This window comes from Camelus bactrianus, chromosome 14 (genome assembly GCF_048773025.1).
Source record: "Camelus bactrianus isolate YW-2024 breed Bactrian camel chromosome 14, ASM4877302v1, whole genome shotgun sequence".
NCBI classification, from domain to species: Eukaryota; Metazoa; Chordata; class Mammalia; order Artiodactyla; family Camelidae; genus Camelus; species Camelus bactrianus.
Window position 1 is genome coordinate 4,750,538 of NC_133552.1, and position 22,970 is coordinate 4,773,507.

The 22,970-nt window shown below is 42.4% G+C and overlaps 1 protein-coding gene and 1 long non-coding RNA gene across 2 annotated transcripts in view; one reads left to right on the top strand and one right to left on the bottom strand.

Annotated features, from left to right (window-relative positions):
• The window catches only part of FLT1 (fms related receptor tyrosine kinase 1), a 159,965-nt gene that overhangs the window by 57,040 nt on the left and 79,955 nt on the right, over positions 1–22,970 (bottom strand). The window contains exons 12-14 of the mRNA XM_074377969.1: positions 16,946–17,054; positions 10,512–10,820; positions 5,962–6,108 (exon numbers count right to left, since the gene is read on the bottom strand). Of these exons, the coding sequence (XP_074234070.1) occupies positions 5,962–6,108; positions 10,512–10,820; positions 16,946–17,054 (565 nt within the window). The remainder of the gene's footprint in view (positions 1–5,961; positions 6,109–10,511; positions 10,821–16,945; positions 17,055–22,970) is intronic.
• LOC123615818 (uncharacterized) overlaps positions 1–22,970 on the top strand; it is a 75,971-nt gene that overhangs the window by 52,192 nt on the left and 809 nt on the right. Inside the window, exons 2-3 of the long non-coding RNA XR_006723596.2 lie at positions 18,963–19,043; positions 19,492–19,594. This is a non-coding gene — a long non-coding RNA (uncharacterized LOC123615818). The remainder of the gene's footprint in view (positions 1–18,962; positions 19,044–19,491; positions 19,595–22,970) is intronic.

A 22,970-nucleotide genomic window follows, 5' to 3' on the forward strand; every position in this document is an offset into this window, starting at 1 on the left:
AGCCGCTGGCAGGTAGGATTCGTCTCTGGCTGAGAGTGCTGAGGATGCATTTTTGGAACTAGTCCTAACACGTCATGTTTTTCTTTCAAGTCTGGTCCTTCATACTATACTCACTTTAGCTGGCTCCTCTTTTCACCTGTCACCTCAAAGTAACACTGTTGTCTTGAGTTTGAGATTTGCAGATACTAACTACTATATATAAAATAGATAAACAAAAGTTTCTATTGTGTAGCACAGGAAACTATATTCAATATCTTGTAGCGACCTATTATGTAAAGGAATATATGTGTGTATGTATGACTGAAACATGACGCTGTACACCAGAAGCTGATGCAACATTGTAAACTGACTATACTTCAGTAAGTAAACAAAACAAAAAAAAAGTAAGTATGTCTCAAATCACCTTTCTCTTTCCACCTATCTGTCCCTCGGAATCATTCCCAGCTGCTGCTTTACTTGGCTCTGGTTGGCAGCTTCTCCCTTTATTACTTCTTGCACATCTTCTCTTATTTCCTTTTTCTCTCTCTACCATTCAGTGTATTCCACTAAAAATGAATGATCGCAGATCTCTTGTATGCTCAGCATTAAAGTAGGCAAATTAAAGCATAAAGGATGTATCTAATGTATTAAAGATATTTTAATCCTGTGATTGCACCACGTTTTCTACCTGTCCTGTTCGCTAGTTCACCTGATTCCATTTTTAGACTCATTAACTCTGGTGCCCAGTTGACACTTGATAAAGAGTAAGTTGGGACCCACGTGGCTGCTGCGGGAAGACACCGTCTCATTTAACACATACACTAATTCATTACCTCAGCTATGTGGTTTTTCAGATTTTAGTTTTCCTAGTCACTGTTGTGTTCACAGAGCCTAGCATGGCACCATACACAAAGTAGTGCCTTAATAATGTTTGTTGAAACCAGAAACGGACTGAAAGACATAGAAAACAAACCGTGGTTACCAGGGTGGGAAGGGGAGGGTGGGGATAGGTTAGGAGTTTGGGATTAAGAGATTCACATTACTATATATAAAATAGATAAACAACAAGGACCCAGCGTAGAGCACAGGGACCTTAATTTAATTTCTTATAATAAGCCGTAATGGAAAAGAAACTGAAAAAATATATATGTATATATATGTGTAACCGAATCTCTTTGCTGTACACCTGAAACTAACACTGTTGAACTGACATCACTTCAATTAAAAAAAAAAAAAGACCATTAATGGGATTAAATCTCTCAAATGGGGAAAAAGAGAAAGTTTGTTAAATGAGTAAGATTGTTGGGCTGATATGGAATGAATTCTGGACCTTTTAAAACTTAAAAAGACCTAGACTTTGGTTCAAAATAATTTTGAATTTTATATAGAGCATGTCCACTTTCTAAAAAAATGCTTTGATATTTTTAATATGCATTACATTTTTTAAAATAAATAAAATTTTAAGAATGAACTATAGTTTTCAGGAAGCTTAATCTTTAAGGACTGGAAATGAGAAAATAGTCATTGTTATAAATGCTTGTTAATGCACATGGAGTCATTTAAAACCAGCATCTGTTCTGTCCTGAGAGATGCAAACTAATGTTTAGCTCCACGTGCTCTGAGTCCCTCTTCTGGTTTGAAGCTTGGTCTGCTACCCACTAACTCAACCACCTGGAGCCAGTTATTTCTCCTGTGTCTTTGCTTCCTCAAACCTTAGCCTGGAAAACAGGCGTAATTTAGCGAGCCTCACAGACTTGTTAGGAGGAGTAAACAGATTAATTTTAGCAAAGAGCTTAGAACAGCACCGGCCACCTAGCAAGTGTGTGAAGTCCAAGCAGAGATGGGAACGTGTCTAGTAACGGCACCTACCACAGGTGACAGGGGTGAAAAGAAACTGAGACCGTTGTAAAACTCCTAACGGTTCTTGGGTGCCTGGTGATGCTCAATGCATTTTTATAATTATTTTCAATAAAGACATATGAAGAGTGTAGAGCTTCAAAACATCACACGAGAGAGCAACCAGTGAGGCTCCCTAAGGCGTGACACGGACTATACACGAGCCCAGGCATCAGAGAGAAGGCAGCAGTCCGTGTGCTGGGACGGGAAGGGAGGAGCCTGATGGGGCCAGAGGCTGGGGGGAGAAGAGGATCCTGTAAAGGCTGTCCGGGGGAGGGTACAGCTCAGTGGTAGAGCGCATGAAAATGCACACGGTCCTGGGTTCCTTCCCCGGTGCCTCCATTAACTACATAAATAAACAAACCTACCCCCCCCAAACAAAGACAAAAACAGTAAAGGCTGTCCGGGCGGCGTTGGGGGTAGTTAGTAGGGTGGCCGGGCAGTCGAGGCCCGGGAAAGCCTGCAGCTGTGTGCCGGGCAGTAGGGAGCCCGCCCTGCGGGTACCCGGGGAGGTGACCTTGTGTCTGCTGTGCACATGACTCCCTGGGCTGCATGCTTAGAGGCCCTCCTGTTGCTGCTTGATGCTTTAATCCCAAGAACTTCCTACTTGGCTTTCACAGAACTTTCTTGAAATTGTATTTTTCCCTAGAATGCCTGTGCCCCACTGAGGGTTTCCCTGAAAGGACATGAGAAGGGCGGGAAGAAGTCTGACCCCCCTGAGTTCTGGAGGCAGGCGTTCCCCCACTGCTTGTCTGGAGCGGGAACGCTGGCGCGTGCCCTGCTTCCGTGATAGTGGGCTCCATCCCAGCCGTGAGCCAGGGCCACCAAAATACTCGCCGGATCGCATGTCAGTGCTTTCTGGGTCGCCAGGCTTCATACAAAGGATGCATCTCAGGTCTCCAAAGGATGTAGTTTATTCTCAGGGTTTTAAAACTCAGCTGAGTTTTCCAGAGGCTTCGGACACAGTGAACTAGTTTTCCGTCTTTTTCGGGGGGTGATGTTGATGGTTTTCCCTGTCAGCTTGGGAACAACTAGTGAGTCAAGGATGGGCCTTTGGTTGCCCATAATCTTTACTTACAGATTTGTAAAAAGAAATAACTATAGAAAGAACTGGTGCTTTTGAAGACGCCCACACGCACGGACACGCGGGTCACGGTCACGGAGCGTGCTGCTTGGGCTGCTGAGTTTGCCGTCTCAGATGGGAATCTTACGTATGAAACCTTACAAACACCGTATCCGTGTAAGAAAGATTATCTCCAGAAAACTAAGAAGTTCCATTCCAAAAAGCTACCTTAGTTTTAGAGAGTAAAGTTAAGAGAGAGAGAGAGAGAGAGAGAAAATTGACACAGTATTGCTGAACTCAAAAAATGCTAATAATATGACATATTAGGATGATATATATGAAAGATTTTATGTAAGAATTTATATGACTCTTTTTAGATATTCTTCTTTTGACCCTCAGAAGAACAAAGAAAGCTGTGAAGAGGACATCTTTGTTAGATTTAGAGTCGTTTGACATTTGAGCTGACTTATTAATTAACTCTCTGAAACCACCCAATAAATTCTGACAACTCATTGACCAATTTCTGTATCAATGAGGTGGGTCAGAAGGTAATATTTACTAAGCCATGACATAGGTCAGCTTAGTTATATTAACGTGTTTAAATCACACCACATCCCTATGTGGTCAGTATTATCCCAGTTTTGTGAATAAGGAAACAGAGGCTCAGAGAGTAAGGACAGTTGAGTCGCCCAGATTCTCTGCCCCCTGAGGACGATGCTGGGACCACCCCCTCCCAGCGCCTCACCGTCTTTCTCCATTTGCAGTAACTGCCTTGTCTTTCCTCTAATCCCAGGGTGGTCGTGAGCTTTCAAGTCGGTTCAACTCCAATTCTTTAACCCACATCCAAAGTATGAAACCTGAATGTAAGCCAAATCTACTACTTTCAAAGAACCAACATCTTATAAAAACATTTCATAAAATACATTTTGTGATCAAGTACACTTGAGGAATACAGAACGTAAAACCATGGTTTACCTGGTTTCTTCACTACGGGACTTCTTTGGGTCTTTAATGTACTAATGGGAACTCTGAATCTCCAGGGGGAGGATATTACAGCCATTGTTTCACAAGCTGTTTACTAACTCACATACTCATTCATCCTTTTACTTTGGTAGAATTGTTCAAGGGATTAGCGTTCTATGAAATTACTCATCTTAATAGTGTGTCTTCTTGAGCAAATCACCTTCCCTCTTTGTGCCTAAATTTTCTCTTCTACAAATGGAACTAAAGATATTCCAAAGATCCCTTCAGTTTTAAAATTCTATGGTATAGCCTCTCTCCTCCCCCAAAGTCTGGGCATTTGTGCTCCCAAGTGAACTTGCTAAGGATAGAATAAGATTTTCTGAAAACTACTCATTCTTTCATTCATGAAACATTTATCGATTACCATGCACTGTGGTATCTACACTGTTGGTCCTCAGGATGCGAGTGTGATAGGATTCGCACAGAGGAAGAGAGCGTCCACAGGAAGTCATGACACTGCAGTCAGAGGGCAGTAGAAACAGGCATAGATCATACAGACACACATGAACTGATGACCAGAAAACAACTCAGTGAGAGAATAGAAATGCTCACAGATCCTAAGACGCACAGAGGACCTGCCTCCTCTTCGCAGGGGTTGAACAAGGCTTTCTGGACAGAAGACGTCCAGTCTGTCTTAAGGGATGGATTAGAGGAAGGGAAGCTTCTCCAGGCAAAGGGGACACGAGAACAAAAAAAGCGTGGGAGATGAAGCAGCAGAACATGTGCCGTGATCTATGAGTTTGGCAGTTGCTGGAATTTAAAGTTCAAGGCCGGGGAGGGCGAGCAGAGAGCTGTAAGCTGCAGGCAGGGCGTGTTGCTGAGGGTCTTCCTCATCAGATGCGTGAACCCGGTCCTGCGATGGAGAGCCAATGGAAGGCTCAAAACGGGGAAGTGACAATTTATGCAACTGAGTGGAAAGTAGATGTAAAGAAAGGAGGGGGAGGCAGGGAGACCAATTAGGAGAGCCCTGCGGATGTCCAGGGGATGGGCAGCACCTGAACCGAGAGACTGACAAGAGTAAGCAGAGGAGAGGATGGACCGGGACACGTTTTGTGTTTAGTGGGTCCAACCTGCTCAGCCTGATGGATCAGAGGCGGAAGGAGAGGGGTCACCTCCTAGCGTGGATGATGAAGTACTTGATGTCCATGCAAGAGGAGAAGAATGGTGTTGTGGGATTAGTTCTGGACCTGCTTAGTGTAAGGCCTTCCTAAGGTATTTGTAGATATTGGAAAATTGGAGATGTTACACCAGGACCTTTCTTGGTGCATCAAACTCAAGTGGAGACTTCATTTAGAGGAGAGGATTCACATTGAAGGATGACCCCATGTGCCAGTTATGTTTTAGGGTGTTGGAATGTTGGAAATAAATGGCAAGTTTATTTTCAATATAAACGTAATTATTAATCAAACTTACAGATAAGTTCATTTTAATCTTACTTAACCATGGGATCATGAGGCACACAATAGGTACTGTTTCTACTTTCTGATTTCAGTCTAGTCGTCTTTAAATATATCTTTGGTTGAAAGAAGATCAACACATGACCATGAGTTTAGATGTCTTTTTTTAACCAGTATGATAAAACATAATTTAAAATATTCTTCTTTTTACAAAATCATTAACATCGGTATAGGTGAACTAAGATGATAAATCTGCTCTTAACTTCATATATTTTCCAAACTCTGTTATACTGCAAGCCAAGGAATGGATTTACTTTCTCTGTTGTTGTCACAAACTGAAATATTTTCTGAGCGGCTCTTAGCGTTTCTTTCTGAATGCACGATTTAAAGCAGATTCCATGAGGCTCTTTCTATAGGCTTAGGAATATGTCTGCGTAAGTACTGGCTCAAACAATCCTCACCTGAAGTGATCTAAACCCAGACCGGAGCCCCGTTTTTTTGCAGCTCTACCAGCAAGGGGTTCTCAACAAACTGGAAGGAGGTGATAGGAAGGTTAAAGGAAGAAGGAGAAAGAGTAAACACAAGGGGAAAAAAGTCTCTTACCAGGTTCTTGTTGTATTTTGTGGTTGTTTTTAAACCAGGTTATCTGGGGTTCTGGAACGCCGTTTGCATGACAGTCTAGGGTCGTGGAGCTGCTGAGAGCCACTGTGTGGTCACTGAGGTTGCGCAGGAGGTACGGCGCTTCCTGATCTAGTGAATAAAGAAAGGGGATTGTTACTACGCCGCAATTTTATGCTTTTGTTACAGACGCATATCAACATTTTAAAAATATATGGAACAAGAGTGAAACTCCACTGTAAGGTTTCATTCACAGTTTGTTCCCTAAATTTCTCTTTGATGGTTAACCTACTGCTTCCTCTTAAGTCACTATAATAAATTGAAATCTGTTAGAACACTGAGTAAAATCAAGAACTGAATTCTGTAGTGTTAGATTTCAGTATCATGGTTTTTGCCTGGCCAACTACTTTTCTTCCTTTTTGAGAGAAGCTCTTCCTAAAACCTAAGGATTTTGTATGATATTTTAGGAACTAAAAAGGAAAAAAGATCATGACTTTTGGATACAGGCTTGTAATGAACGTTTACCTAAATATGCAGAGTGACAGCAATGCACTAATGTAAGTGTATGCTTTTATTGCTGTGTCTGTGAGGGCACGCCTGCGCTACTCCACTGTCAGCAGCCTAGATTGTAGGGCAGCAGACCAAACGGGAGCAGCTCTTGGACTTTGAAAGCTTTATTGATTGTTTCCTTCCTCCAGTCCCTTCCCAAATGCAAGCGACCAAAGGATTAATTCAAGAGGCAGAGGCACAGATTTGTAGGTTTTGCACTATATAATAGTACAAATATTGTATTTTATATTATTTTCTCTTAAAACATACAAATATGATACAATACAACTTATTTTAATAAAATGCCAACCAATATAGTACAACAAAATGAATTTAATACATTAGAATGTAATACATTACAACATTAAAATCGCACACAGGAACAGCAGCACCCCCGAGGCCCCGCGAGCACAGTGTGCCTGTCGTAATGAAGTAGTCCGTCAGTCCCGCTGGTGTGTGCACGTTCTAGCTGCGCGGGTGCGGGCTTGGTAACTCAAGCTTCCAAGGTAAAAGAATAAAGACATCTACAGTCTTTCCCACCCTCCCCAGTCATCCTTTCCCCACCTCCTTGCAAATCCTGGAATAGAAATCAAGAGAGTTTTGGCATAACTTAACATATTCTGCGTCACTGGTTTCAGTTACACAGTCTGAGCTTTCTCTAACCGCTTTTGATTTCCTCACCTTATTGTACTAAATAAAACTGTGAAAGCAGCTTAGGAGTGATTACAATGCTATAAGAGATGACACCTTTCGATGGCTTTGATTCCATGTCCCTGCAGAATTCTGCTGAGTCCCCAAACCTCTCTGTTTTTATTCCTGCAGGGAAACTCTCAGGATTAGCATTTATTAAAGCAATTGAGAAGTCTCAGGTTAAAAAGTATATTACCATATGACTCATAACATGTTGACAGAGTATACCATGGCAGGGTTATTATCTGTTAGGAGAAACAGATTTCTCATTCAATTTTGATTCTATAGTTTATCATTCATCTTTTCTCATTTTATACAAAATGAAATCTGAAGGCAAAGAAGAGAGTTGAAGGAGTGCTAGTTTATACTCTTCAAAAATAGCGTGAAACGGATGAGAGCAACAGTCCTTCTGCCTGTTTCAGTGTAGCTTTCCTGGTCTAGCATGCGCCCCAGGCAGACCCGCTTTAATATTTCTGTGTTTGCATCCTGTCCAATCTGTCAAATAGCTTTTCCTAATTGAAAACGCAGCCATGTATCAAAATCTCCAATTTTGATAAATTTTACACACTTGATCATTACAATTTTGACATTTTGACACAGTAAAGACCTCAAACAAATCAGCGAAACATGACAAGATAACAAAGAACAGTATTATATTACTCTTTAGCATCTTTTACAGTGGCAAGCCCACTTTGGCATATCTCATTTAAAACTCAGAACAGAGCCAGTTCTCTGAGTTATACTCGTGGTAGCTTCTCCTAACACATCTGCTATTTCCCATGCACTAAATGTGATAAAATAATCTACCATTGCCTGTAGGTCTTATTATAAAAAGGAAGTCTGAATACATGGCCTGTCACACCCAAATTCTTTTCATGGCTACAAACTGTAATATCATCAACACATAGGATTTGGCTTCCCTGACAGGTGAACTGGAAAACAGTGCTTATATAAAAGAGAACATTTTCTTGTAACATCAATGTCACAGAGAAACCTCAAGGCCCTGTCTGTTCTATACAAACTGAAGAGAAGAAGCAGAGTGGCTGCAGAATCAACAGAGGACTCTGAATTAAATACAAAGTTCATACAAACATGTCTGAAACATACAGCAGTACGATTTATTTTTCCTTTGTACCCGTTTCTGAAAAAATGTTCTCCTAGGTGAAAAGTCTCATTTTGGTCAAATTTCTAAGCGATCACCAAAGGGATCGTTTTAGCAACTCCCGCTTTCTAGTCATCTGGGCACTTTCAGTAAGGAAGGGACATGGAACCCATATTTTCAAACCAAAGTTATCTGATGGAAATAGATCGCTGCATTCTAAAATGGGACAAAGTGAAGCTGATCCCTTCAAACTGAGAAAATCAGAATTAACAGACTATTTCTGCTGGTTATCAGAAGCCAAAGATAGCTCCCAGCAAGTTCTTTTGAAGCCCCAGAGATGTGTCACACCCTACAAATGCATAGTTTCTTTTCTCCATTTGGAACAGGGACTGAGGAACCAGCCTCGAGCCCTCCACTCCATCCAATCCTCTCTTCTCACACCCAGAGACAAATTAATAAAAAACAAAACCTACCAAATTGTTTTTTTCTTTCTGAAACTCTCTGAAAGGAATAATTACATCGTGAACAATTGATTCCTCTATGGCGCTTAAAAAAATCATCTCCTGGAGAGTACTGAAAATCCTCTTCTATAAATTTGGACCCCCTTCCCCTCTCCAGGAAATGACAGGTTTTGCATGTCCAATTCACCACGTTTTTCCAAAGCAATCCCCTAAACCATTGCATTTGCTTTTCCAGCTTTCATAAAGACCAAGGCCCCCCAGACCCTGGGGTTCTGAGGCCTTGTTTCCCGAAGGAACACACTGACTTATAATGAACAAAGACGCCCGAGCCAAAGAGCCATCGGTAAAATTTCCAGATGCAATTGATTATTCTTTCCTCTGGGCTGACAACTTCCAGGTTACTAATTGTTTTCAGTGCATTTGGGGCTCCGTAAACCTGGCATTCTGGGGAAATGCTATTGTTTACTCCTTCACACTTGACAAGCAATTCCCATGTGAAAGACAAGTTTAGCCGTGGGACAGAGTCTGTTCCCTAAAGGAGGAAACAGTCTGGTGAGTTCCCAAGCCTGGAAAGTTGTCATGTTGTCACCTCCTATTGAACAGCTCAGCCACTGTGTTCTCGGCCGGGGCTATTTTGGTCATTATAGTTTGTTTTCCAGTAGTTCATGTGAGTCACATATAATGATCAATCATAAATGAAAACAACAGAACCATGCATATTAAATTGGTGAAAAAGTCACTTTCCCCGCAAATGTAAGCTGAACACAAGAGATTACAAATCTCTCTTGATTCACAAATGGTATGCGTTTTTAAATGACTCTGCATTCTGCTTCTCTAGTTTTGCCATTAATCCCCATTTTAAAAAATCCTGTTAACTTCTGCATATGGCGAAAGCAGATTTTTTTTAATGGACATTTACTAGCAACTGGAATTGCAGAAGAGGAAAGCGGGCCTGACCTGGGTGGACTTTCATAATTCATGCTGTGATAAAGCTTTAATCCCTTTGAATGACACCAACACCTTGCACCCCTGGGGCCCATTTTAGAAGCTCCAGTTTAAGATTAACGTGCTTACTGTAAAAAAAAAAAAAAAAAAAGCATTTTCAAATAAATAAGCTTTATAACTTGCTATCCAGGTGCTATTTACAAATCAAGAGCAGGTGAAACAGTACAACATAAAACCCGGCGGAGGTCCGACAGTCTCAAATTCAACTGTACTCATTCTGAGCTGGAAAACGAACTTATTCGTGTCCATCTTTGGCAGACACCAGCCTCTGTTTAAATTATTCGGTTTTTTGCAGCTGTGACACACAAAAATAACAAAGAGGTTGGCATCAAAGTGGGAGGAAAGGGTCAGTCCCAGGTGGTGGTTTATCAGGCAGGAGACAGCAAAGAGCAGAGCACACAGAGAACGCAGGGCAGGGATCATCCAAATCCAAACGTGCACCAGGCCGGCCCCAGGGAGCGGCCCCCACGGCCTGAACGGGCGCCCAGAGCTGGGGCCGGGGCTCATTGTTACTCCTACTATCTCCAAACTCATTTTGGGAGGAGCTTCTCCTCTGAGCCGGAAAGTTAGCAACAGTGGCAATAAATCAAGATGATATGAGACAACTGTTACTTTTTTTTTTTAATGAGTCCTTTAATGTTTGACATGACTTTGTGTGGTACAATCATTCCTTGTGCTTTTAAATTTGGAGATCCGAGAGAAAACAGCCTTTTTGTTGCAGTGCTCACCTCTAATTGTAACTTCTTTCTTCTGGAGGACTTCTTCCCCTGTGTACGTGTTCCTGGCTCGGCAGGCATAGGTGCCTGAGTCTTCCAGGGAAACATTCTTGATGGTAAGGTTCAGAGTCACGGAGTACTCCTTAGTGACGGCCGTCTTCTGCTTGCTGATACTGTGGTGCATTGTTCGGTTATTAACTGTCCGCAGCAAAATCCAGGTGATGTCTCTGTATAAGAACTTGTTAACTGTGCAAGACAGTTTCAGGTCCTCTCCTTCCGTAGGCATGTTTTCCACGTGAATGTGAAATCCATTTGGCACGTCTGTAAGATAAGAATAAAGAACCTGAGTCCGCAGGAAAATCAGCCTGCTCCTGAAACGGTATCTCATCACGAGATCCCCAAAGATCTTAAGAACGGTTCCCACACGAATTCTTTGGGTATCAGCAGTAAAAGGGGGGAGCTTGTCTTTTTATTTTAGGGGAACTGAGCAGAAACAGCAGGTAGGAACCAACCAAGTTTGTTCCATCAGAAGTGAGGCAGGAAATGCAAAACAGGACGTAATGAGGATGTACGTTTTCCGTATTTGCCCAGAGCTGCTCTTCAGAGCGGCACGCTTCCATTCCTGGTCATGTCCAGGACTCCTCCTGGCGCGTGGGCAAAACAGGGAAGTCGTGTAAGAGGAGTTTATGCTAAAAACCATACGTGCTTTTACAGCCACTTATTTAAATGAGCTGTGAACAAGTGAGAACAGGACGTCCCAGGTCCACACTAGGGGACTTCAGTCCTGACAGTCAACCCTTTAATCCTCAACTTTTCCAGTAAAAAACCCACTGACGTCCCGAGTGTCCTGCAGCTGGACTGACCGTCTCCTCCCGCTACTGGTGCATCGCCTTCCCTGTTCTTGGCGGGTACTGAGGGGCAGAGAGGAGTCGGCTCACTTTCTCAGGGCTCCTTTGATGGTGATTATTTTACTCAGACATAAAAGAGCAAGATTTCTTCTGAAAATGTGGACAGCGAATCTGGAAGAGTTGCCAGATTCCCGAGCAGGGGCAACGTCAGGGAAAATAATTTTTAAATCAAATTTACTCTCAACAAACATGAACCGTTTTCTTAAAGTGACTGCATCATTTGAAGTCCTTTTCTCCAAGGTCAGTTTCTGGCTAACCTGCATGTCCGTTTTCTCAGGGCCTCTGGCCGCACCTGATGAGCTCTCCTCCTCAGCTTTCTACACCTGGACAATCACTGAGCCTCTCCACTCAGCGTTCCTTAGTCTCCCTTTGGACCATTTCACCAGAGGATTTTAGAAAATCATTGGTTACTGGCCCTGAACTGGCCTGCTCTCAGACCCCTCCCATTGCTAGTTACTAGTGGCGCATCTGTATTTAAGTAAAGAATTGGGGCCAACATTTTACAAAGTACTTTGAAGATGAAAAGCGCTATGTTATGCTATTATTATTATTATCCTTTGCACACAAAGCTATAAAGAAACCTTTAAACCTTAAGGGGACAATAGTCCAAAATTAGACATCATATCAACTCTTTCCTAAATCCCACTTTGCTTGTTTTTCTGATTTTTCTGGGCTTTGGCTTTATTATAAAGTGTCACGTCTGAAGAAATGCCAAAGTATTCATCTGAAACCTGGGAGCGGGGAGTGGCTTACGATGTGGTCAATAACGGGAGAGAGAGGAGGCCCATGGTGGGTTTCCTGCTTTTAAAATGAAACTCTAAGAATGTTCCAGAAAATGCTGAAGCAGCTGACCGTCATTTTTAACATAACAACAAGGTGTCAGAAATCGCCCCCTCTAGTTCAGCGTCTTTTTACACTTGGGACGCTTTCCAAGCACGAGGAGTAAGACATCAGCCATCAGCTTCTACACAGATACTCGGGCAGAAGCACTGTGCGCGAGCTGCTACCCAGTCATGTCTGCAAAGACCACGGACTTCCACTTGCGAAGTCTCATCCCGGTGGCTAGAACCCAGGCGGGCCCAAGTAACACCACGGAGAGCGTGGAGAGAGTTCCTATTTACTTTAGTGATTTGAAACTTCCTGTGGAAATAGCTCACAGGTTTCCTGATGGAAGATTTTGTTTATCTTTGCCAAGCACCACCAGGAATCTCAAAATAAAATGCATTTAGTGACATTGGGAAACCAGGGAGATAAGGCAGTGCTGTTCCTGTTTCACCCTCAGTAATTGCTAACACACCCATGGTCATGCTGAGTGCCAGCAAAACAACAAAAGCACACACGCTGGAAAAGAAAAGAACTCAGAACCCGGTAGGTTTCTCACACAGGAGACACTGTTCGGTGGCGAATTTGGTTTATGTTGTCAGACAGCTCTTAGAATGATGACCCGTTTCTCAGCATAGACCCTCTGCTATTCTTTTTTGATCCATGGAAGATGATAAAATGTCCTAAACTAGTTAATGAATCCAGAGGGATTTTTTTCCCTTAATTTACGTAGGTTTTTTGTTTTTTTTTTCCTGAGTACTAAAACAGACCCGAGAAAGAATTGCCTTCTAACTCTCAGAGTGAAAACAAGAAATGTTCCCACACTTCAGGAGCTGATGTCAATGCACCAGCAGACACTCAGCCATCTGACAGAAATCACGTCTTAGAAGGTGCCGTGGAGAAGAGTCAACCCTTGCTCAGGGGAGACATTCCACTGAAGGTTAGGTGAAATCTATTTACAAAGGGGCACATTTGGGGGTGAACATTTTGACATGACTGGATCCAATGTGTGAATTGAGCTCATGAAAGAGACAAGCAAAGAAATGAAAAGAATGAAAGTTATCTCATTTGTCGGGTAGAAATAAGAAGGTTTTACTTGTACTGAAGAATAGAAATAGCATTCTCAAAAAAGACAGTGAGGGGTTACTAGGAACTGTTGCTGGCTGCAAATAGATTCTACGTACCAGTGAACCGCAAAGTCTGGAGAAGCAGCAGGCAAGGATGTGAATGGCCAGAGTGAACTAGTTTGCATCAATTTGGAAGGCAGCTCTGTTATTGTATCTTAAGGAAGGGGCAACGTAATTGAAATGAGGATCAATAAAGATCCAAATTTAGATTTTTTGATTTAGAGTAGTTACATTGTAGACACATCTTTCAAAACAGTAACTGTACTAGGTCAAGTATAAACATGAAACAAACATACATTCATTTTTCAGAAAACAGTCATGGAAGGTGCAACAGTCCTAAGAGTATTTAATCTCGTCTCTAGTGAGAATAAATCTCATGACAGAGATTAAGAAAAAGAGAATAGTTTTAGAAATAATCAATGTAAGTAAATTACTCTATTGTGACCAAACCAAACTAGAATCTTTCAAAACTGGTAGCGAAGAATTCTGTTCCAGGCAATGGGGCTTGAATGGATGAATTTGTGCTTGGTTTTAATATGAAAACTCTTACATTTCTAGAGGAAAAGTGTTGGGAACTTCAAGTTAGGTATGTTGGAATAGAGTTCTCATTGCTCCTTTCAGCAGGATCTAGAAAAGTTTCCCACCGTCGCACGGTTATAAACAGTATCAGGTGGTGGGAGGTGGTTTCTGTCTGAATTCAGCAGGTGATCAGCTTTATCCACTGGGGTCCTTTGGGCAGCAGTACTGTGCACAGATCTCGGACACAGCAGTGAAGAACTCAGGGGTACAGGTAGGCTAGATGGTGCTGCCGTTAACACTGGCCTCGACACCCCTTTCTTGGGATCTCTGAACAATAAGGAAAAGAGCATGACACCCCCTCCTCTCAGTACATCCTCTGCCAGTACCGCCGTCAGACCCAGTCAAGAGGGCTCTCTGTGCTGGCTGTATCCCTCCACAGTGTAGAGTCTGCGGGGCCAAGTGAGCATGCCCACCCAGGGCCCTACCCCTATTTCTTCATCTTCCTTCTGCAAAGATGTCTCTGAGTCTGCTTCCTGACTGTCCCAGGCCTCTCCCCTCTTTGGTCAGTCTGCCCTCCTGAGGCCAGCCTTGCACCCTCCTGTGGCCCAGGGAGACTGACTGTTCGGACCAGGAGGTGTGGGCAGAGTTGGATGTGTGGGCTGGGGACCACCCACCTGGGTACATGGCCGCTTGCCACAGGGGCTGAGCCAGGAGCCAAAGGACAAGACGGGTGGGCTCTCCCTGCACCTCCAGGCATTGCCACCATCTGCTCCGAGCAGTCCCAGAATTCTACATTTGGACCTGACCTTTCAGGTCATCATGAAAGTCTATTTGTCCACTGGAGGCTAAAACATATTTAACAGCTCCTTTGCTTGACAGAACTCGCAAGTAGTTAATTGCTATGACGACAAACCCAAATCCTTTGATAATTTAATAATAGGTTCTGTGATATTTAATAATAGGTCCAGTTTTTAAGTTGCTCTTAGGCTCTCAAGAGCCTGAAGGGTAAAATGATTTCTTATAAATCCACAAACTTTAATGAATACTTAAAAATATCTAATGACTGCAGGTTTTCAATGGTTTTGCTAAAAGAAAACGATCTATACTAAAATGTTATATGATAGTACTCTTTGAAAAGAAGAAATAATATACTTTTGTTTGGGGATTCATTCACATTAGAAAATTAGTAATTAAAACAGAAGCAGTCATCTAACAGCTAAAGCTAGACATACAGCTCGCAGGCCTCCGGGGGCGCTCTCGCCTCGGCTCTGACAGTGTCAGGACAAGGCTGTCCTCCATCTACCTGTTCAAGTTCTAACCCCTCAGGACCACCTTGAGTCCAGGACTACCTTGAGCCCGGCTTCCTTCTCAGAGGCTCAGAGCAACACTGTACAGAACAGGGCATCGAGTGGCTGCTGAGCACTGAAAATGTGGCCAGTGTGACTAAACTCAATCTTATTCAATTAATTTTATTTCAACTTCAGCTTTTAAAATGGAAGCAGTGTGATATTTAAAAAAAAAAATACCTATTACATGTTAAAATGATAGTACTTTGGATAGACTAGGTTAAATCAAATTAGTTTCACCTTTTCCCTTTTGTATTTAAAAGAAATGGCTACTAGACAATTTTAAGTCACGTATGTGGCCGACACGATACTGGAAGGTGTGGGCTGAGCTTTGGTAAATTCATCTGTCGTATTTACTCCTGCTCATTTCTTTCTTTGGATAGTAGGATACACGGAACATTTCTTTTCTTTCTGTGGGGTCAAAACTCCTCCTAGAAAGACAGGCCTCGCGGCATCGCTTGGCGAGCTCAGCGCGGCGACGCGTCCGGGTGTGCAGGACGGGCACGGCTCCCTCTTTGGTACTCCACGCCACGCAGACGGCGGCCGTGAGTGGTAACTTGTTTCCAACCAAATACAAAGCACAGTACAAACCTTTGGACCTAATTAGTCCCAATCATCTGCGATTGATTAGAGAATCAATGTGTGAAAGGGCTCTGAATCCTCCTCTAAACAGAGGGCTGTCCTACTTGGCACGGTGTCAGTGTGACTTTCCCTCCACCTCTGGAGCGTGGGAGGACAGGGACGGCTTGGTTTTCAGAGGCCCTGCTGTGTGCCACTGCTCTTCCCCACATCCCACTGCCTCGTCTGGAAACTGCAGGGCCGTGTGGCCCAGCAGCCCCTGACGCCTGCCCTGACTCTGATGGTCTCTGAGGGCCTGTTCAAGGCTCTCTCCCGTGGACGGCTTCCCTGAGGGCTGGTGAACTTGCCAGAAGTCTCCCTGTAAGCTGGCAGCCCACGCTTCTCATGAAATCGGACCGACCTATTTCTTTCTGGAGAACTCAAGGCAACTGCTAGGGCCTGCCTCACACAGGGCGAAGTTTCCAGAGAGTTGGCAACCTGCCCAGGTTTCCTCAGAAAATTGGGGGAGTGTGGAGCCAGGCAATTGTTTTTATACTTTGAGCTCTTACTTCCTTCCTGTACCCATGGAGGGACACAGGGAGTGCCATTTGTGTGCCTTGGAAATTTTCAGATTTGCAGACACCATCATCTTTTAAGGTGAAAGATTCTGAAATGCTACCAAAAAGTAGCACGTGAATAATTGTCAATGAAGGTCAGTTTCAGATTTCTTTAGGAAAGCCTCATTTCCCCCAGAATTACTGAAGTTGTAAAACAATTCACTTCTTGGGTTAAAAAAAAATGTCATCACACATATTATAACTGGTTTCCTTGATTATTATTAAACAACCTCTGTGTGCTGGGCCCTGTGCGAGGTACTGAAGGGGGTTCAAAAATGCATATGACAAGATCCCAGATTCACAGCCCAGCCAGGGAAGGAGACAGACACAAATAGCTCTACAGAATTCAGGGAAATACCTCTTTAGGAGACCCAGTGATGGAGAAACTGTTCCTGAGAGCAAGGATGAAGGCACTCAAAGTTGAACAATTCTATGGAAAACTTTTTTTTTAAATTAAAATCACTCAAGTGCACTCAGAGAAAAAAACAAGATGTGAAGAGAGACTGAGGTCACCAGGCTGTTTTTGTGAGTATAGGGTATGTGGCTTACCTGTGACATAAAAGCTTATGTTTCTTTCCACAGTCCCTACTTTATTAGAAGCCATGCAACTGTAGATTCCAGAAATTCTAGCATCAGCCACAACCAAGGTGCTAGCCGTCTGCAAAAGAAAAGTCAACTTTAGCAACCAGACAAAGAACCATTTATAGATGCATCCCAGTGGTCACAGCAGCACTGTTTACAAAAGCCGAGACATGGAAGCAACCTAAATGTCCATCGACAGATGCTTGGATAGAGATGTAGTATATATACAATGGAATACTACTCAGCCATAAAAAATGAAATAATGCCATTTGCAGGGACATGGACGGACCTAGAGATCATCATATTAAGTCACTCAGACAAAGACAAATATCACATGATATCACCTATATGTGGAACCTTAAAAAAAACTATACAGATGAACTTATTTACAAAACAAAGAGGCTCACAGACATAGAAAATAAACTGTGTTACCAAAGGGGAAAAGGGTGGAGGAGGAATAAACTAGGAATTTGGGATTAACTGATACACACGACTATGTATAAAAGAAATGAGAACCTACTATATAGTATGGGGAATTACATTCAATAGCTTGTAATAACCTATAACGGAAACAAATCTGAAAAAGTGTGTGTGTGTATATATATATGTGTGTATATGTGTAACTGAATCACTTTGCTGTATACCTGAAACCAACACAACATTGTAAAGCAATGAAATTGAAAAAAAAAAAAGAAAACAACAAAGAACCATTGGAACAGCCCTCAGGTCCTTCTGAGGGGGCAGGAGTCGGCTGTGCCATCACTCAACAAAGGTAGCATTGCAGTTGGGGTGGTTCCCAGAAACTCTCCTCGCCGAGCCCCAGCAGGAATGGAAAAATAACAGGAAAGCAGGTCCTCAGGAGACCGGGGGCTACGACATCCGACTCATTCGAGGGCTTCAGGCTTATTTATCTGATGCTGCTGGCGTAACAATTACCGACCTGAGGCCGAGCTGCAGGCCGGCACGTCCTACTCTAACGAGGTGGTCAGCTCCACGTCAGGGAGAGGGCAGGTGAGGCCCAGGTCTGCCCTTCTGCTGGGAGGACCCACGATCGTGGACACCACTTGGCAACAGGAGACTCTTTGCTGTTTGGTTCTGTGACGGGTGTGCTAAGTGAGCAAGGACCGAGAAGGCCAGACAGCTCCCTAAGACCCTCGCGTGTGTTTGTAGGTTAGAGTCTCTCAGCCTGTCCGTTCCTGCTCTACAAAAGGAAGCTATACGTTACCAATTAACAATATCGTTTTACTAGACTTTAGTGCTGCTGTTTGGCAAATGAGCTCTCACAGAAACATGAGTCATCAAAATGGGTGACCTCGAAAACACTTTCCAAGCTGTGATGTTGCAAAAAGTGATGTCTCCCCCCCCCCCAAAAAAAAAAAAAGGCAGGAATAGCTCAGTGGTAGAGCACGTTCTCAGCATGCATGAGGTCCTGGGTTCAACCCCCAGTACCTCCATTAAAAAATAAACAAACCTAATTACCTCACCCCCCCAAAAAAAAAAATTAAAAAAATACAAAAAGTACATTATACAGCTTAGACTGCCCTTGCTGTCTTCGTTTAAAGATAAAGATTAGTAGTATGAAATAAATTGAGAATTAAAAAATTTAACCCAATTGTGCAAAAGAGGGAATGCATGCTATATATGAAAAATAAAAAGCTAATAAGTTTTTCATATTTAAAATAACAAAAAAGGTTGCTCTAGTTATTTATAAATCATTGCAGCCTGTCTCCTCAGACACACAAAACTGGTCACAGACTCTGCAATTGTCGACCAGCGAGTGTCCGAGCTGGAGTGTGACGACCCAGAGACTCACGGGCTAAAGTCACACAGAGGCCGAAATGTGACGACAGACTTTCTAAGACGGTAACAAAAATTCTACAAGAAGTCTTGTAACCCTTTTCTGAGTTGCTAAGCAATGTGGTGGGTACTTTGTGTTCTCATATCCCTTCCAATAAGTTAAGGTATTTCTGTCTTTAACCTACAGATCAGGAAGACTAAAAAATACACGCCTGTTTGTTTTAGCCAGCAAGTTCACTGCTCCCAATTCTCTGTAATTTTCACTACAGTAAGTATTTCATGATGATTCCTCTTCTGTTTGTTGGATGTTCAATTACATCTACTGACCTAGCCTCTGTGTATTATTGAAAGGATGGGAAGTGAAAGTGTCTGCCTTGGGTGGCATTTTTCATTCAACTTTGCAGACATTTATTGTTTGTGAAGGCACTGTCCAGATGACATGAGGGAGCGGGAGGTCAATCTGATGCAACCCCTATTCTTAACCTCAAAGGACTACTTTAAGGCAACGGGGAAGAATGTCCCTACTTGAAGGTCAGGTGTATATTATTCTCTCTTTGTCAGAGAAACACTCTCACGAAGGCAAATAACCAGTGGAGGAGAGTATGGGGTGAGCTCAGGTGTCTCGTTCTCTATCTTGATTATTAATCTTGACAAGAGGTGGGCAGTAACAAAGTCTGGACAGCTGTTCCTTTTAATGACTACATCTACCACTTCAGAGTCATGGATGAGACGTTGAAGTAGCTGGAAGAGGAGCTTGTAGGTGGCAGTGAGAATGGAAGTATTAGCTGGTGGCGGCCGGAAGGACAAGAGAGACAGCAGGTAAGACTGACTCCTACTTACGGTTACCAGGGGTGGGGACGGATAAACGGGGAGTTCGAGATTTGAAGATATTAACTACTATATATAAAATAGATAAACAACAAGTTTCTACCGTACAGCACAGGGAACTATATATTCAATATCTTGTACTAACCTATAATGAAAAAGCCTATGAAAGCAAATACATGCATGTATATGCATGACTGAACTGTTATGCTGTACACCAGAAATTAATGACATTGTAAACTGACTACACTTCAGCTAAAAAAAAGTTTTTTTTTTTAGTTTTTTATGCAAGCTGCAAGCTGTTTTCCAAATGATAGTGTAATATGGTTTTAAAATATGATTGATAATGCAAAAGTTGAAAATAAGGAAAATTTAGGAATAAGATGGAACTTATAACCTGTGATCAACATTAAAATTTATCTGCTTCTAGAGGATATTTAAGTTATAAATCAAAAGCACATTTTCATGAAAAACAAAATTATATGACAACTGATGCACAGATTCTATAGAGGCAGAAAAGGAGGCCAGCTGTGAACTGCAGGTCAGTGTAGTTTGGACCGAAGACAACTTTTTACAGGACAGAGGTTTTCTGAGTTAAGGGGACAAATCTGATCGCCAGTGCTCATAACCAAATACTGTTTCAAGAGGGGAAAAAAAATGGAGATAGTAAAACAGTTGGAACACTAAATATCACTTTAAAGGAGAAAGTATTTCAGACTCAAGATTGAGTTGCAGAATGTGTTTGAAATTAAAATCATACGTTATAAGGGATACCAAAAGAAGTTCTCAAGGATGTCTGCTTGTGTTAGTTCTATAATTAGTTTCCATTTGCCACAATGTTCTTAGTTCTGAACCTACACTTTGGATGCCTCTTCTGGCCCGGCCAGGACTGCAAGGATTAAGATATTAGCAACAGACCCTTAAAATCCATCCTCTGGGTCTTTTTGTATGGCCCAGGAACGCTGATGACAGCTGTCGTCAGGTCCTGTAAATCTGGAAGTTATTCATACTCCTTCCTTCCTTCCCTTTCGCTAACCCAGTGATTCACTACTACAATGTGGTTGGAACCTCACGGAATAGAATGAATGGGATGCTGTGTGTAATTCAGCCTAATTTCCAGCACTAGCTTTTAAAAATAATCTCGGGATGTTTCTAATACAGTTTCCTTTTAAATGTTTCAGGGAGAAATAAAAGATACGTAAAGGTCATGGAAGAATCTAAAATTATCTCAGGGTGGCACATTTGGGCCAACTGATGGGAAAACAGAACGTGAGAACTAGACAAAACTGGGTGGCGTGTGGGAAACGGAACCCAAGCTGTCATTCTGTGACGAGGTACTCATGCTTCTCTGATTGGACGTGTCTCTGACGGCACACACACTTCTCAATGAAGCCTTAGAACGATTTCAGTGGGAATGTTGCTAAGACGTTAAATTGTCGCCATCTTCCAGCCTCACAGAATTAATGCTATAAAACGCATGTCCTGTTTTTTTTCCCCCTCACACAGGGTTCCCTCTACTTCCTACTCCATCTCTACAAACCAGCAGTCTGGCAACTGCACTTAAACAATACCGAAGCTGCACATTTGCTAACAGCAACTCCGGTTGATGACTCACTTTTCACAAATCTAGGCCAAAACTTGGCCATAAGGAAACTGAATTTTATTGTCCTCGGCACCCTTCCTTGGGTTAAACAAAACAAAACACAACAGTGAGGGGAAAAATCCTGTCCCTGAAATCCAACAGGTGGTCCAGCAGGACCTCGCTCCACTGCTGGCTGGAGTGGGGCTGCTGGATGTGCTGACTACATGCCTGTGGGTCGAGGGGTCACTGTGCTCTAAGCTAGGATTTTAATTTGCTTTCTTAAAATGTACAGAAAATAAAAGCAGTTTTAATTGTAAAGACCAGTGCAAAGAATTCTGAGATAGCAAAACTTCCATTTGTCATTAGATTTTTTTCACACATACACAAAAATATATTTATAGATGCTAAAAGTAAAATTAGTAAATTCTTCTAAATTTAGGACAAGTTAATAACTCATAGTCTAATGTTAGTTACTGATAGGATGTGTGTGTGTGTGTGTGCATATATGTATATACGCGCACACACACATAGTTTGGAAGGAGTATTCAAAGTTTTTTCAGTGCAAACAGTAGTTTCACAAACAGTCTTCATTGCATATGTTCAGTCAGTTTGGGGGACTGCAGCAGGGTATATATGACAATCTTTATAACAGGCAAACGAGGTAGGTCAGATATGAGCTCCATTTTTCTGGAGGAGGGAACTCAGGTTCGGAGGGGTGAACTGATTGCACGTGGTTATGCACACTAGAAAGCACAGAGCTTAGCCCACGGCTCCTGACTGCAGGCTGGATGGCACCAGGGCCAACTGTGTCTGGAGGTCTATATTTAAAACCTCTGTATAACTACAGAATTACAAGACAATAAATTTGGCTCAAGCATGCATGAAAAAAAAGCAGGTACGTTTATTTCATGCAGGGCTTTTTTTTTTTTTAAGCTTTTTTATGGGAGTGGGGAGGTAACTACGTTCATTTCATTTTTTTTATTAATAGGGCTACTGGGGATTGAACCCAGGACCTCATGCATACTAAGCATGTGCTCTACCATTGAGCTATACCCTCCCTCTCACCCAGGTTTTCTTAACTCTACTCCCATCTTTTTTTTTTTTTTTTTTCTTTTAAAAGTTACTCTATATGGAATCAGGTTGCTATTTCATGGTTCAGGCTAAGCAGAAACCTCACCTAGTCTTTTCGTTTCCACTTTCTTTTCTATTGTATATTTAGGTGGCTGGGATACCAAAATAGGACTAGAAGCTACGCTTGAAATGAAGCTCTTAAATTCTTGTTTTACTATCCGGCGGTTCACAGTGCGACCACCTGGTATGGTCAGGAAAAGGCAAGCCTGCACTGACAAGCTCAAGGGCATCTTGGAGTTTCCTAGTACGACGTGACCACTCGCTCGCTTTCTACTCTGGGGCAGTTTCCTTTCTTAAGTCATGTAGTGTCACTCAAGTTAAAACTTTCAGGTTTACAGAATTTCCTCTTTAAGTATGTCATTAAGCTGCTCTCTTACCTAGAGCCACACATCATGGAGCGTTTTAAACCACAGTTCATCTGTATTAGAGAAAAAGAGCTGTAAGCCACCCACAGCAATGCCTGTAGCTAAAACGACTGTTCCTAAGTGAACAAGTGACTGCCGATATTATCAGGCAGGCTGTCAGCACCTTAACTAATTTCTGTATTGGCTTAGTTGGCAGAGCACTAGATTTTGGCAAAGAAAGACTTTGGTTTGAGTTTCTCATATGCCAGTTTTTTGTTTTTTAAATTCTCTTTGTCCATTTTATTATTATTTT